General features: G+C 42.3%; 1 protein-coding gene across 1 annotated transcript; it reads left to right on the top strand.

Moving 5' to 3' along the window:
* Positions 1–83: 83 nt before the first annotated feature.
* Positions 84–15,178, top strand: gmip (GEM interacting protein). The gene is made up of 21 exons (XM_086132913.1): positions 84–2,288; positions 3,793–3,883; positions 5,017–5,092; positions 5,536–5,575; positions 7,251–7,376; positions 8,466–8,530; positions 8,614–8,721; positions 8,812–8,892; positions 9,150–9,311; positions 9,385–9,522; positions 9,587–9,777; positions 10,098–10,189; positions 10,268–10,330; positions 10,419–10,499; positions 10,890–11,032; positions 11,113–11,289; positions 11,406–11,543; positions 11,619–11,818; positions 12,172–12,496; positions 13,253–13,355; positions 14,079–15,178. Exons 1-21 carry the CDS (start codon positions 2,243–2,245, stop codon positions 14,594–14,596), a joined length of 2,964 nt encoding a protein of 987 aa, XP_085989039.1. The 5' UTR covers positions 84–2,242; the 3' UTR covers positions 14,597–15,178.
* The last annotated feature ends 106 nt before the right edge of the window (positions 15,179–15,284 follow it).

Consider the following 15,284-nt stretch of genomic DNA (forward strand, 5'->3'; position numbering starts at 1 on the left):
CCGGCCCCTCACCAAAATTTTCCGAATAATATCATTCAATCCGGATTGAATCAGAAGCAACAGCACCAAAAATGCTGCGCTAATTCTTTGAGACGCTGTCAAGAAAGAAACTGACGCCTCACATCGTATCTCATCGGTCCACAACATGCCCTTTGGTGTTCTCCAATGCCACTTATGCAATTTCCACGTCACCACATCATCTTGGGCGGGCGGCTGCCGACGAGACAAACCGCCCGCCTGCGCCTCATCGCTTCACCAGCAAAGTATTTACAGATGCATGTCCAACACACACACACACATAGAAATGTCATTTATCCGCAGCGGCTTGATTGAAGGCTCTTGAAATAAGACGGGATGTCACTTTTTTTCGACTTATTCCGTTTCTTTACTCGGGTTATAGCAGCACGTTAAAGACTTTATAATGACACTATGTATTGCATTGAAGATGCAACCCCCATTTTTGGGGTGACTTTAACCACTGGGAAGCCATGATAAGACAAAGAAAATAGCTTTCACTCGCGACATGACTTGATCCTCGCAGAACAAACGTGCACTTTAAGTCCGTCTGTGGAGTTTCGACGTCACTTGAGGCACGCGTGGGTAATTATCCGCCAAGAAGAGCAGCGTGTGGGCTGCCAATGAGATGCTGAGAAATCCTGTTGGACATTTGGAAAGTTAGTTTATTGAAAGTCACACAATAACTCTGATGGTGGCCCAGGTGGCCATAATGACTAGCTACTTTTTTTTTTTTTTTACATAAGCGAAGGACATGTTTTTTTTTTTTAAATACTGACCTGATCTTATTTTTCACTAAGATCAGTAGAATACTTTTTTTTTGACTAAGTTGAGTACAATTTTTTCTGCTAACGTGATTACATTTATGCTTTATTTTTTTTTTGATGAGCACATTTTTCTTTATTTTTAACTTTTTTTTTTTACTTGGAATAATACACTTTCTTAATTTATATTTTCTTTCTTTGACTGCTCATTTGTCTTTATTTTCTGCTAAACCGAATACATTTTTCCCCATAATGTCTTTCCGAAGATGAGTATATCCGTTTATTTTTTATTTAGATGAGTGCGTTTCATCTCCATTTTTTTTGACTAACCTAAGTAAATGATTTTTAGTTTTGCTGTCCTTTTTTTTTAACGAAGATGAGTAGATTTTTCTTTTTTTAACTTAGCGCAGTACATTTTTCTACTCTTTTTTAATTAATCAAGATGAGTAGTCTTCTTTTATTTATTTGAGTCACTTAAAGTAATTTTTTTAATTCTATGAAAAAGTAGTATGCCTTTTTCTAAGATTATTCAAATTTTCTTCTTTTTTTATAACAGTAACGAGCACCTTCATTTCTTTCACATAGCGACGCACATTTTCCTTTTCTTCTTTGACAAACCTGAATTAGTTTCTCTTAAAAAACTAAACTGGTGTTTTTCTTCATTGTTGTTTTTGATGAGTTATTTCTTATTCTTTATTTCTGAACATTTTTCTCACTCTCTTTTCAATGCCGAGTCGAAAATTTTCTTTTTTTAAATAATGCAAAGTTTTTTTTCCCAATGTCAGTATTATTTTATTTAAAAAAAAAAAATTCAACTAAGCTGTGTCCATATTTTTCTTTTTCTTTCACAGCTGAATATATTACATACTTGATTTTGCTGTTTAAGAAAGCAATGTGAGTGCAGGGGTGGGGAAACTCTGGCTCGTGGGCTTTATACAGTCTGTAGCCCTCCAAAGTTTGCAATCAGCCCACCGTACAATTTCACACACGAATGCCGCACTTATAGATCATAATCATTAACCATGTAACCTCATAACACGATAAGATGTCCACTATAGTGACCGCTATCCCTGAAAGGGTTAATATCCGCATGTTCACGAGACACTCAATTCGACAACCTTTCACTGCATGTGTGTTGAGCGATTCACCGCCACGGAGACGGCAATAAAACTTGAATTTGCATACCGACTGATCGCTAGATGTCGTATTTTGTATCGACTCATCTCACGCGCAAGTGCTTTGGCGTAGGTGTGGCCTCGAGCTGCGCTTCCTCTTCCTATTACACCCGCAGGCCAAACTCGCCTTTTGCAACGAGAGGAAGATGCAGTCAGCGGCCGTCTCGAACCGGCGTGCCTGCGATCCCTTTTGGGAAGGCTTCCCACCCCCGTGCGGCATGACCACGACGGTCATGTGATGTGCGCGTGCCGTTGAGGTCCGAGATCAAACTGCTGCAGGTGTAGAAGATGGAAGAGGATCAAGAGTCGGGTCGTGAGTCCCCTCAGGCCACGGGTGAGTGGAAAGATGCTATGTTTCAATTCGAATGCTCATTATGACGTTGTGCGATGTTTACCCATGGGGTAAGGAGTCTTACTTTGCTGTCTTCTCCTTGCGCTGCGTTCGGCAACATCCTCTTTGTCAGAGCTGGACTAACTTCCTGAAAATCAATTTTGGCTGAGTTAATGCTGTTTAATCATTGTAGTTATTCCTTTTGAGCTGTTCGGAGTGACCCGAACAAGAATGGTCTAAAATGTTTCTGATATGATGAAAATGGATTTATTTGAAGGCTCCCTGAAAAGACTTCCCAAAACTCACTCAATACCGCCCCCTGGGAAGTTGGAAAAATTAACCCTGGACACCAATTACACCGATAAACACAAAATTGGGTTGAGGTGTCTATCTTAACAGGGCGCACAAAAAATGTCTCAAGTACCCCATGCCTGCAACTGAACAGGAAATCAGCCATTTCGGTGAAGTCCTGTACCTGCGCAAAAAGAAAACCAAATCGCAAAATTATGCTATCCCATCTAATGTGTAAAAAGCAGTGTGTCGAAAATAAGTGTGACACTCCTTAATAAGGCAATAATGTATCGAGGACCTACAAACCAGTGGGTGGCTGGTGAGGCACTGACATCATAGACACATTTATATAGTCATTGAATAAGTGGTATGCAAAAAAAATGAATTTTAATAGTACAGTCCTGACAAGTCGAGCCCCCGGTTTGAAAAGCTCTGGTATTGATCTCGCTTTAGCAAATACAATAGATCCCATTCCGCTCGGTTGTCCAGTTTTGAGAAATGTTCAATATTTGGCTTCCATGTCTGGCTTTCATTTGGAGCCATTTTCTCTTTCCAAAATCAGCGAATTTGTAGTTGCGCACCTGATTTGACTATTTGTGCCCCCTTGAGTGAGGCAGGCTACTGTCTGCCTCACCTTATGCTTTTTCTTTTTTTTTAAATCCACGTTTTCATGTGATGAAAATTATTAAATATACGACACAGATATTAAATACATTAAGCGAGTTAGTGGGGGGTTGAGCAATCTGAGGTGAGCTCGATCTCTACCTTCTGCACTTTTTTTTTTTTAAGATAAAGAGATATACTATATTGTGAATGCAGAACTGTGTCAGGGCACCAACTGCAAACAGGATGTGGTTGGCCAATGAGCAGACGTGTGTCTCGTCCTCGTTTGTCGCGCCAGTTAAATGTTTAAATCATATTTTAGCCAATACATGCACGTCCCCCCACCCCCATCCGTTTTGAGATTAATTTTAAAGTGTAACGTGGCTTTCATGTGAAGGTTATGATTTGATGACCTCTTTGTTGGTTTTACAGCTTTTCATTTCCCTGCAATAATGTTGTGGTTTGACCTGCAGTGAGCCCATTTCTGCTATTCAGAAGGAAGTTGTGTGTCTGGATGTACAGAATGCGTAATCTCACATCTAACAGAAGATGAAAAACATCACTAGTCCCACTCTGTTTTTTTCCTCCTTAACGTTTCGATTTTTCATTTCAGACATCGTCAAAGCGCCGCAGAAATGTGAAATCAAGCGATACAGCGAGATCTTCAGAGAGTTTGACAACCTTGAGTTATCTTTTATCCCCATGTAAGTGCTAGTTTTCCCATACATATTGTAACTACAGTGGTCATAAGTTATACGGCCTTGTTCAAATGCCATTAGTTTGTGATATAAAACCACACCACGAAGATAATTTCAAAACTTACATACTGGGATGTGGCTGTGTTTAGAATTAATCAATCACATTCAAAAATATGTGAAATGGGAGTCAACACACAGCTACCATTTAATGTGCTTCTGTTGAACCTCAAATAAAGTCCAGCTGTTCTAGCGGGCTTTTCCTGACATTTCTTTGCTTTCTAGCAGACGCCTGAAGGTTTTGCATTAACAAAAGAACGCCATACCTACAAAAAAAAAGCTTGGTGGTGGCAGTGTTTAGTTTTCTTTGGATGGAACTGAGGCCTTAGTGAAGGTGGAAGGAATTATGACCAGTTCCAAAGAGCTCACAGTATGTGCCAAACACTCAAGCGTCTGCTAGAAAACAAACAAATGTCTGTAAAATCCTACTAGAACATCTGAAATTTCTCTGAAGTTTGTTAGTGGCACTTTAAATGGTAGCAGGTGTGTGCTGACTTTAATTTAACATGGGTTTGAATGTGTCTGGTCAATTCGAAACAGCTGCACATTCCATTGTAAGCAGGTGTGCACACTTTTGCAACCAAGATTTTTTGTTTTTGTCCCCATCTCAAATTTATTTATTTTCAGTAGAGTTGTATAGGCTATATAGGTCTCGTTAATGGTGGAAAAAGTTTCTCTTTCTTTTTTCACTTTTTACAAAAAAAACAACAACCCTGTGATTACAGTACAAATTGCTCCATCCCTGTCAGTGAAGTGTATTAAATTTAAGCGTTTTCTTCTCAAAATAGATTTAATCACTGCCCCGAGTGGGTATGATGCAATTGTTTGAAACTGTTTTTTTTTTTTTTTTAATTTGATTTCGGACTACGAACCACCACTTTAGTAAGAGTCAAACAAAGGGTGTACTCTGCTAAAAATATGCACAGCTCTGTCACAACAATCTATGGTGTATGCACTAGTATAGTTTTCACTGAGATAGATGCTGACTCTAATATTTTGGTCCCTTATTGAGCTCCAAAAGTCTGTTTTGATGTTATATCCATACTTGTATGAACATGAACGTGTATTTCAATTCTGTTCAGTGACAAGGACGATCTGGACACTTTCGAATGCATCACTGGAGAGAGACCAGAACTCGCAGAGCAGCACGAACAATCTGTAAGTCCAAGCTTTGGCATCTGGCTAACGTATAAGACCAAAACATTTATGGACTTATGATGAATCTCATTGTTTATTATAATACAGAATCATTTATTACTTTTGCTTGTTAAAAAAATATATGGGAAAAGGACCTTGAAAAAAAATTGCATATGAAATCACAATATTGAGGGGGCAAGGGGGAAATTGTAATTAAATTATTTTTCAAAGTCACTCAGCCTTATTCAGTATGACATCCTTGTGAGAAATTAATTAAATTTAAAAAAAGTTTTTTGTAGTTTTTTTTTCTATACAGTTCGGCACCTGCAGAGTCGTATGTTTGCAGATTTTTTTTCAAATTTGTTTCAGTATTTAAAAAATATATTTTTTATATATATGTATGTGTGTGTGTGTGTATATTTCTATTTATACAAATACATGTATTTATTACATTCTCTCCTTAGGTGCGTTGTGTAACCATGGAAGGTGATGGGAACTCATCAGGTAAGGCATCTTTCTGATTTATTGTTTCTGATATGGGAAGTTGTTAGTCTCATTAGCTTGCATAAATACGACAATGTTCGCAAAAATATTCTCCTTGTCCCTTCATCCCACAAGTTTCTTTTTCCTGTTGCCTGTTTCCATACAGTATCTTGCCTTGAGTTGTAATTGCCACGCGGTAACAAGATTAGGTTGCAGATTAAGCAGGAGCCAGCTGGCCTATTTTTCCCATCGAGGTGTTACGCCTGCAGGTCTGCTGGCTGAAAACACAAACAGAAGGCCAAGAAAAGCAAGGACTACATTTACACATGGCGCATTTTCGCTGCAGAGGGCTGCAAGAGCGCGGCCGGAGATAAGCAGATCTAATGGGAGTGTGGAAAAGCTGCACGGTTGCAATTGGAAGGTGGCGAGCGCGTGACAGCATTTAGTTCCAAACCGCGTCTCACTGCTAACTTTCTTTTTGTGGTCAACCTCTGGCTCCATGTTTGCATCTGTCTGCACTACCGACAGCGCTTCCCCATCAAGAGTGTTTGCGTCACTGCTGTTCGCACAGTTAAGATGCGTTTAGTCTTTGTGCTGCATGTGCCACCGTTTTATCATGCAACACTGTATTGTGCTTATTTTTGTTTGTAAAGGGTGGTAGATGTTATTCATCAGTGGAGGAAAGAAGGATTCCATTGAAGATAAAATCGTCCCATGTGGATTTACATATTACTTTCTAAAAAATGTTTTGAATACACGGCACGGTGGTCGACTAATCTACAGGAAGTGGCCTATGAAATTTTGAATGTACAATTTTGGCCAATTTTTACACATTTTATGGGTGTCATACTTTTGCACCCTTGTTCAGAGGGTTAAAACCCAATTGATTTCAAACTTCTTCTTTTTTTTTGTTGAAACTTGACTTTTCAAAATATATACAATGGGGTCGGAGCATAAAATTGTGCATTTTTTAATTTGTATTTATTTTTTGTAGTGTTGGCACACTCATCCATACTACACAGTTTCACAATATAATACCGAAATATATTACTGCAGACCTCCTGGTTTTGTGGATTATTTCAAGTGAGCCCAAGGAAAATGAACTCTGGCAGTCTTTTGTGTATACCCTGCTCCCATTGGCCGACATTAATTACCCATCAGCCCTTTAAACGGCATGTCCAAACTGTTACTGGGCAGGTGGCCAACCTGAGAAGCTCGTCACTGCCTGCAATCCGAGTTCACTTGGGCTAATCCTTCACCTCTCCGACAGCACAATCGACTTGAGATATTGATTTCTAAATGAGACGAAAGCAGAGAGAGTACCTTTTTGGGGGGACATGTTTGGACCTCTAACTGGATTCCGTTAGTGTGTTTGGAGGTCAGGAAGCCGTGTGATCGTCCTTCACATTGTGTGAATCGCTGGGGAAGAATTACAAGGAGTGGGGGGTGAGGAATGAGAGGGGCGGATTGCCGCGTCAACGCCCTGCCAGACTAATTTCAAACATTTTTGTGTCATCTGCCTGATGCAAAGTGCTTTTTTTATGTCGAGCCACTAAGTGAACTGCATAGCGACACCTTCAGGAAACTATAAATTGCTTCTTTGAGTGGAGGTCCTCCAGCCTTCCGAGTGGGCTTTTTTTCGGATTGTTTTTGTTTTTTTCGAGCCCCGCCGCGATGCTGATGTACTCCTTCTCAGCCCACGAGGCCGACCTGGCATTGTGCCGCTGTGAGGATGGCGTGGAGACGGCCCTGCAGTACGCCAAGATGTGGTGTCGCTACGCCAAAGACCTCCTGGCCTGGATGGAGAAGAAGCTCAACTTGGGTGAGTACGTGGCGGGGAACTGAGCCGTATGTAGATAAAAACAGTGGGACAACTGGCTGTTTGATTTTCAAACCATGGGCTGCATATATAAATAAATGAAGTTGTTAAACTTGTATATGAGATAATTTTTCCCTAATTAATTCACTTATTGACTTTAAATAGATTAGATGTCTATGCAAAACAATTTTACAGCATTTTTTGTTGTATTGTTTACATAAAAAAATTAATGCGGTTAATGAATGAATCATAATTTTTAATGAAATAAAAATGAATACCCAAAAATGGTACAAGATTGTCAATAATGGAACATTGGGCCTGATTTAAGAACAGACAGGTCACACTTTGCCAATTATGGGTCAGCATTAGGGCCTCAGATTTTAAGGCAAAGTTGTACATTTTTTGTGAATACACAACGTGAAAGAATTGTTAACTATCTCCCAAAATGCGGATCGCTTCCAGGAGTTAAGTTGTATCATAAAAGTCAAGGAAAAAAATAAAAATAAGCCGAACGACAGCCCGTATCTCAAAAAACTCGTAGGTCTGGTCATTCTTATCTCAAGTTATAATTAGCTAGCTAACTAGCTAGCTAGATATAAATAGCCAGAGAGCTTGGGACCAGCTCACTTGGATCCATCAGATTGTGACTCAGCAACAGAGTGACCAATGTGATAAATGTTTTTGGTTTTTTCCTTCTTTCATCTCAAATTCAAATGATTGCTGGATGCTTCACACGCAGAAAGGGAAGATTAAGAAGAGTGGAGCATGCTTGTGAGAAGTGATACGCTGCCTCTGGAGAACAAACACTGGCACAAATTGCTCAGTCATCATGAAAATATATCAAATGAATGAAACTCAAAGGTCTTATCGCAAGTGGCCAAACAATTGCCCACATACCTTTGCAATTACAAAAAGTCTCTTAAAATATGCTTTCTTCATTCCATACTTTTTTTTTTTTAATCCTTGGATGTGCATGATGTTTGCCATGCCCCACACCGCTCTGCTCACTGCTGTGTGTCATATGTGCTAAAATGATACTAATCATCACATTCCACCGCAACTATTAAAATGTTTGATTTTGATTTTTGACAGAACAAGAATTTGCCAAAAATGTCATGAAGACAACTGAAGCAGCAAAAGCCAATTTGGCAGCACAGGTACACAATTTTTATTTATTTATTTATTTTTGCTTCTTCCTGTGCTGCGGAGAAACAATCCATAGTTGTCTCCTCTCGCTTAGGAATCAATGCCACTACAGTACATCTACACCATGGCTCTCGAAGAAGACCTGAAGAACAGTTTGAACTCTCGTAAGACTTCGGACCTTGTGCAAAACCGCTGTTACCAGGTAAACGTTTGCGTAGCTATGAGAGTTGTGCTCTGTCGTGTTGTCTCCTGAAGGTTACCGTTGTTAATCCACCGTCTCCTGTTCCAAAAGGCCTTGGCTGCCAAGAGGAATGAAATTGATAAGTGGCGGCGGGAATTCAAGGAGCAGTGGGTGAAGGAGCAGAGGAAGATGGTAAGTGAATTAGGACGACTTCCTAGTTTAGCAGCAGCAGTCGGTCAAACTGTTTCCGTTCACCCTGACTGAGATTCGAATCCTGTTACCCACTGAGCCATGCATCCTCCACCCGTGTTTTTTTTCCTCACAATGTTATCTTAAATTTACTTCAACGTCAATACGCAACAAAACGGTGTCCAAAATGGCAGCCCGTTTCAGCTCCTTCCAAATTCAATCTGATGTTTTTTTTGTATGCGTATCTGTGTGCTACTCAGAACGAAGCGGTGTCTGCACTGAAAAAGTCTCGTCAGCAATACTTCCAGCGCTGCGACGAGCTGGAGAAGGCCAAAGCTATCACGGCCAAAACCGTGGACGATCCAGGTGGCATCAAAACTCTGGACAAGAGGAGGAAGTCCAAGGATGAAGCTCAGACGAAGGCAAGAGCAGCCATCCTGAAAATACCTCCATGCGTTTTTGGATGCACTTAATGTTATCTATCGTGTGCTCAAGGTGACGGAGTCCGAGCTATTTTACAGACAGTGCGTGCACGATGCCAAGATCCACCAGGATGAGCTAGTCAAGGTCAAGGAGAGAATTATCTCTCACACCCGCAAACTCATCTGTCAGGGAGACACGGTCCTCAAGCAGGTCGGTACGATCACGTCCGTGGAAACATGTCCTCACTCTCACGCGGTCCCCATGCGTCCGGCAGGTCACGGTCAACATGTTCTACTACCAGCGGCAACAGACCGAGCCGGTTCCTCTGGGGTATCACAACCTGGAGCTCACGTGCCGCTCCCTGGAGCCCGGCGAGCCCTACTTGATGTACGTACGGAGCAGGCGGCGCCAGGAGACTCCTCTGCAGATCTTCTCCTTCCAGGAATATGTGCCTCAGGGAAAACGGTAAGGAAGAAGCAGTCGTCTTCGTAGTTCCACAACTGAGAAATGATGACTGTGTGTATTAAGCACAAGACAAGCGTGAAATTTTCACCTGTCGCATGTTTGGACTTTTTAATATCCATTTCGAATGAAATTTGCGATTCATTCATTTTTAAAAATATATTATCATGTATATAAATATTATCAGCGATGGGCAACTGGCAGCCCGAGGGCCTCATGTGGCCCTCAGCCACACTCTTGAGTGGCCCCTTGATTGATTTAAAAAAACAAACAAAAAAAAACCTACATGTGCGTGTAACTAACCATGATCAAATATGTCTTAGGAACAAAAGGAAAACCAGCAACCCTCTCAGCTCCCTGCAGGACTCCTCACCTCACACAGACGACAGTCCCTACAGACAACCCAGTGACTCCAGTAAGTCTCCGTTTCATCCATAAAAATCTCCTCACCTCCATTTGAATGGGAAAATTAAATGCGTCTGCTGCTTGGTAGGGAGATTTGGTTTCAGCGACAGCGAGAGCGTCGGTGGCAGTCTGGAATCACTATCCAGCCCAGGTGATCACATCTTTGCATAATGTCTTTTAATTGATCCTCGATAATGTCCGAACATGACTGAAGTGTTGTCTTTTCCCACCCGCGGCAGCTCACTGTCACAGGAGAGGTCACAGAACATACACCTTGCTTGCCGATGACATGGATGACCGCGATGTGACATCTGAATCTGGTTTGTGATCTACCGCTTCCTGCCTAGAGAAACATCGAGTATCATGGCGTCTTCATTAAATGCTAATATATTGTACTAAAAAGTTACATGATCTATATTTAGGTAGTGATTCTTTCACACGCCACATGACACTTTGAAAATTAGTTGCGCATACAACGTTTCCACTGCTACACACACAGAGTACACAGATAAAGGACAGGGAGAGTCTATCACTGCTCTATATTAAATATAATCGAATAGATCATTTGATGATGGCAACAGTGATGTTCCGGGTTCGAATCTACGTGCGTTTTTCTCTTGAGTGCAAAAAAAATAAATGGGAGGGATGAATGGATCATACAGTGAGTTTTATCTTTCACGCAATGTGTCTATCCTATTGTTTTTTTTTAGAGTGCCTCGATGGCCAGCAGGTCAAAGTTCGCACCCCATCCCGGGCGGCACTAACTCACCGACTCAAGAAAATGAAGAGCAAGATGGTGAAATGCAAGCAGTGCGACAACTACATTTACGTCAACGGCGTGGAATGCGAGGAAGTAGGGTGTCCCTTTAGCGTCAGCGAAACGTTTGGAAAGGAGACGCCGGTGGTGGTTTTATTGATTTCTGCCGCCCTCAGTGCGGCCTGGGTTTGCACAGGAAGTGTATGGAGGTGTGTCAGATGGAGTGCGACAACAACAAGGGCAAGGTGTTTGGCGTTCCCCTGTCTTTGCTGCTGCGCCACACGCCGGACGACGTCCCATTTGTGGTGCGACGATGCACCGCCGAGATCGAGAGTCGTGCGCTCTCCTTGCAGGTATTGTTTTTTTTTACAATTTAAAACAGTTCCCAGGTGTTTTATGAAATTTTAAAAAATGGCAGACACTATCAGTATCATTTGTCTTTTATGAACTGTTTTGTGTTCCTACTGAGGGGGTGTATCGGGTGAGCGGGTCCAAGCCTCGCGTCCAGAAGCTGTGCCAGGCCTTGGAGGAGTTCAAGGAGGACATGGACCTTTCTGAGGTGTCTCCACACGACGTCACCTGCATCCTGAAGCACTTTTTCAAGGAGGTACGGCACGTATGTCACCGAGAAGAATTGAACTACATTTCTTCCATCTTACCTTTTATCGTTTTGGCAAATTAGCTCCCGGAGCCCCTGCTGACGTTTGAACTCTACACCGAGTTCATAACAGCGGGGAGGAGCATTCAGCAGGTGGGCGAGTGGGACTCGACGCAAGACACTAACGAGTTCACGGACCTTGTTCGTAGCCTTCAGCAGCTATTGCAAAAACTCCCTCTGTGCCGTTATAACACTTTGGAGCACCTCATACTCCATCTGCATAAGTAAGTTTGTCTTAACACTAAAAAAATGAAACTGTCATCTTCGCTTTTCTTTACTTACTGACTTGTTTCAGACAGCATGAAAAAATTTGCTATTTTAGCGCAATGTTTATTGTATTTGTCAATAAAGAAGTTGTTTTTCAGATTTAAATAAATTACAGCAGCACAATGCCCCTTGTTACAATTAGACACTACCACCTACTGGCTTGACATGCATATTACACTGTTTTCATTTTCCTGATTTTAATGTTTTAGTACAAACTTATCTTTGGACTTCCATCCGCTATTTTAGTAACATTTTGACTGCATGAGCACGTTTTTTTAAATTTCATGCACCTTCCATTTATCCCTGCCAGGGTTTCTAGAAACAACGAGAACAAAATGTCCTCCAACAATTTGGGCATTGTCTTCGGTCCGACTCTCCTTCGCCCCCCTGTGTGTACGGACCAGCCGGCAGTGGCCCTGCAGGAAAACACCTACCAGGCGTTGCTGGTGGACTTCCTCATCTCGCACCACGACAAAGTCTTCATCCACCGACACAGAGTCAGGACCACTCCTCCTCCGGCCCCCACAGGTCCGCTTCCGGAGACCCCTCCCAGACGCACCTACACTCTGGATGGGGACTTGGACACCCGACCAGAACAAGGAACATCTTCCAGGGATCGTCCTTACTCACTCGAAGTAAGTTGCGCCCTTATTTAGCTCTATTTTCAACGTCTTCCTTTAAAAGCTCAGTTTGTGAGCTTTTAAAGGAGCCTTCAAACCGGATTATGGGAGCTGCTGTTTTAAGAGTCTCATGATGCTTTATTTTAATGAACTCACTGGACAGCTGCTGCCTTGCTTGCACTTTGTATTGTTTCATTTCTTTTACGTCACACTTGGTATTTCGGTTTGACATTTTTCCAGGAAGATGAGATGTAGTATTTGGACACCTGGTGGCTTGTTACATGTAAAATGGAAGTTAATCCTGGACAGTTGTAGAGCTGTTACTGGGTTTTAGGGGAGCTGCCAGGGATTAGGGGCAGATGTGTCGAACCGCAGTAGTATCGCCCCAACTACTGCTGAGGAGGACTTACTCAATGTCAGATATTGTTTGCCTTAAGTTTCAGTGGCCGGTATCGGCAGCCTCCATGAGCACCGATAAAAAACTATTATTGGCCCTGATTCTGATACATGGTATCGGTACTTGTCCATCCATTGACCAATTATTTGATCATATAAATGAAAAAAATGAACAAATACATTTTGATTAACAATTTTGAGCTAAATGAATAAATAAAATGACAGCCTCTTGACAATGTAAATGCTCCATTGACTGGAGCGAGTCGTTTGTCCATACCTTGTCATAACGGACGTCAGCGTTCAGTTATTACCGGGTTAGGTAAAGAGAATCTAACATCCTTATGGCACACCACTCAACTTGTGTCATTCCAACAGAGCGAAAGAATGAAGAGGGAGTCGAGCGAAGGTTATATATCTGACAAGTCTTCATCCAATGAGGCAGTGGACCAGCTCAGCCCCGAAGCCGCTGACAGAGCAGGTAGGCGGGACTAGAGCCGTAGATCAGTGATAACAACTCAGTTGGCTTCTAGAAGTTGTTATTATTATTGTACTGTGGTCCATTTTTAAGCCACTTCTAGCTTGCAGTCTGCTGAGTGATTTGCTCTTGTTGGCCCATTTTGTAGTTCCTTTTTTTTTTCTGGTTTAGGGACTTTTCTGTGGTTAAGTAAGACTTCCTTCCGTCCTCCTCTACTCTTTCTGTTTGAGTGTGTTCAAGTGTTCATTTTCAGTTCTTCTTTGGGGCTCTCTCGCAAACAGGGTTCAACTTTGTTCACCAACTTGAGGGTGTTGTTGAAAATAGATATACTGTACACACGTGCATTTATGGAGATGTATTATTTAGCTATGCATATATATCATAATCCAGAAGAGTGTGTGTGTGTGTATGTATGTATGTTTATATATCATGTTTTATAGTAATACCTAACTATACAGTATTTATAATTTATCTGTACCTTTGGCTAGAAATGAAAAAATAATAATACAGCATAAAAACACTGTTTCCCCATAGGAACACCAGGCATCACAGTTTTTCCGTTGTCGCAAGTTGGTTATATGTGCGAGGATCAATGGCCTGGCGTGCACGCATGAGGCGGCGACTGTATATTTCACTCGCCCGATGTGCATCGAGCTTTGACGCATCAACCTGAATGTTGCTTGGCTTTATTTAATAAACCATGTTTTTCTCCTCCTGGTGTCCCAGTCCTGGCTATGAGCGAAGCCCTGAGCAAGACTCATCACGACCCGGCGAGGGACTTTGTCTTAGACAAGCCACACTACCGCTTCACCAGACAGCCTGTCAAGTACCACCGCCATCACAACCCGAGAGGCCGAGCTTCCGACCAGAGCTGCGACGCCGGACGGCCCGCGGTGCCTTCTGGGGACCCTCCGGGAAGCGCAGACAGCAGTCACAGCTCCTCCCCCGAGCGAGACACGCACGGACGTCCCCGGAGTTTGGACGGCGTCGCGGAGGACGTTCCTCCTCTGAGCCCGCGGGATGTTGTGCAGTACATGCTCGGACTGGCGCCGGTGACCCGCGCCGCGGTCGACCTCAGCGTGAACGGCCCCGGTCCTGGCTATGACTTACAGAGGAAGGCGTTGTGTCACTCTCCGAGGGCCATTCCTGCAGAGCACCACTTCACCTCACCCGCGCAGAAAATTCTGTCGGGTCTGAAGCTGCGGCGCAGCCAATCAGGCAGGGAGGAACAACTTTTTGTGTGAGGAATAACTGGAGCACAAGCATCTGATATGGATTTAGTCACCATTGTTGACTTGAATGTTGCTACAAATGCACCTGCATCTTTTACATTGTCTTGTCACTGGGGTGGTACTGCTTTTGTCAGCTTCACACTCGACTAGTTAGTACAGTACCTTGAGGGATGGAAAAAAAAACTGAAGTAGGATACGGACATAAAAATAATTTGGCTGAATACGCCCCACCCCCGACTTCCCCACCTTCTTTCTGATTAAAGTCAACCAAGACTAGTGATCAAATGTGTTGAAAAGATTATCCTGAGTGACTATCCTGTGGTGTGTCGACTGAGTTTCCCTTCCTTCTGCTCGAAATCTATATATATATAATTTTTGAAACGGTAATGTAATATGCATATTTTAAAAAATTTGTGTTTATTTGAAAATATATGTATTTGGTGAGCCTCGCGTTGTTGGGACTTGGGAAGTAGTGTAAGAAAATGATTTAATTCTTGCACCTCTCCTGTTTCGACACAAGGGGGTGTCGTTACCTCGCCGCTCGACTAAAATGGCAAATAAAAGCGGGTCCTATGCGGATGGTCAGCGATGGGATTTTTGCTCGTTATCTGTTACTTTTGTTTTCATAGATTTTTGGGGGAGATTGATTGTTCAACAATTGTGTGCCTTGAATCTGTTGTTTTATTTTAGGGGGTAATAT

The sequence above is a fragment of the Hippocampus guttulatus genome, chromosome 16, assembly GCF_054856545.1.
Source record: "Hippocampus guttulatus isolate MCC_2025c chromosome 16, RoL_Hgut_1.0, whole genome shotgun sequence".
Classification (NCBI taxonomy): Eukaryota; Metazoa; Chordata; class Actinopteri; order Syngnathiformes; family Syngnathidae; genus Hippocampus; species Hippocampus guttulatus.

Bases quoted from the DNA above. Each gene is read 5' to 3' on its own strand.
- gmip (XM_086132913.1), top strand. From the start codon at position 2,243: ATGGAAGAGGATCAAGAGTCGGGTCGTGAGTCCCCTCAGGCCACGG. The intron at 8,722-8,811 runs GTAAACGTTTGC...CTGTTCCAAAAG, and splicing joins TGCAAAACCGCTGTTACCAG to GCCTTGGCTGCCAAGAGGAA. The intron at 12,497-13,252 runs GTAAGTTGCGCC...TCATTCCAACAG, and splicing joins ATCGTCCTTACTCACTCGAA to AGCGAAAGAATGAAGAGGGA.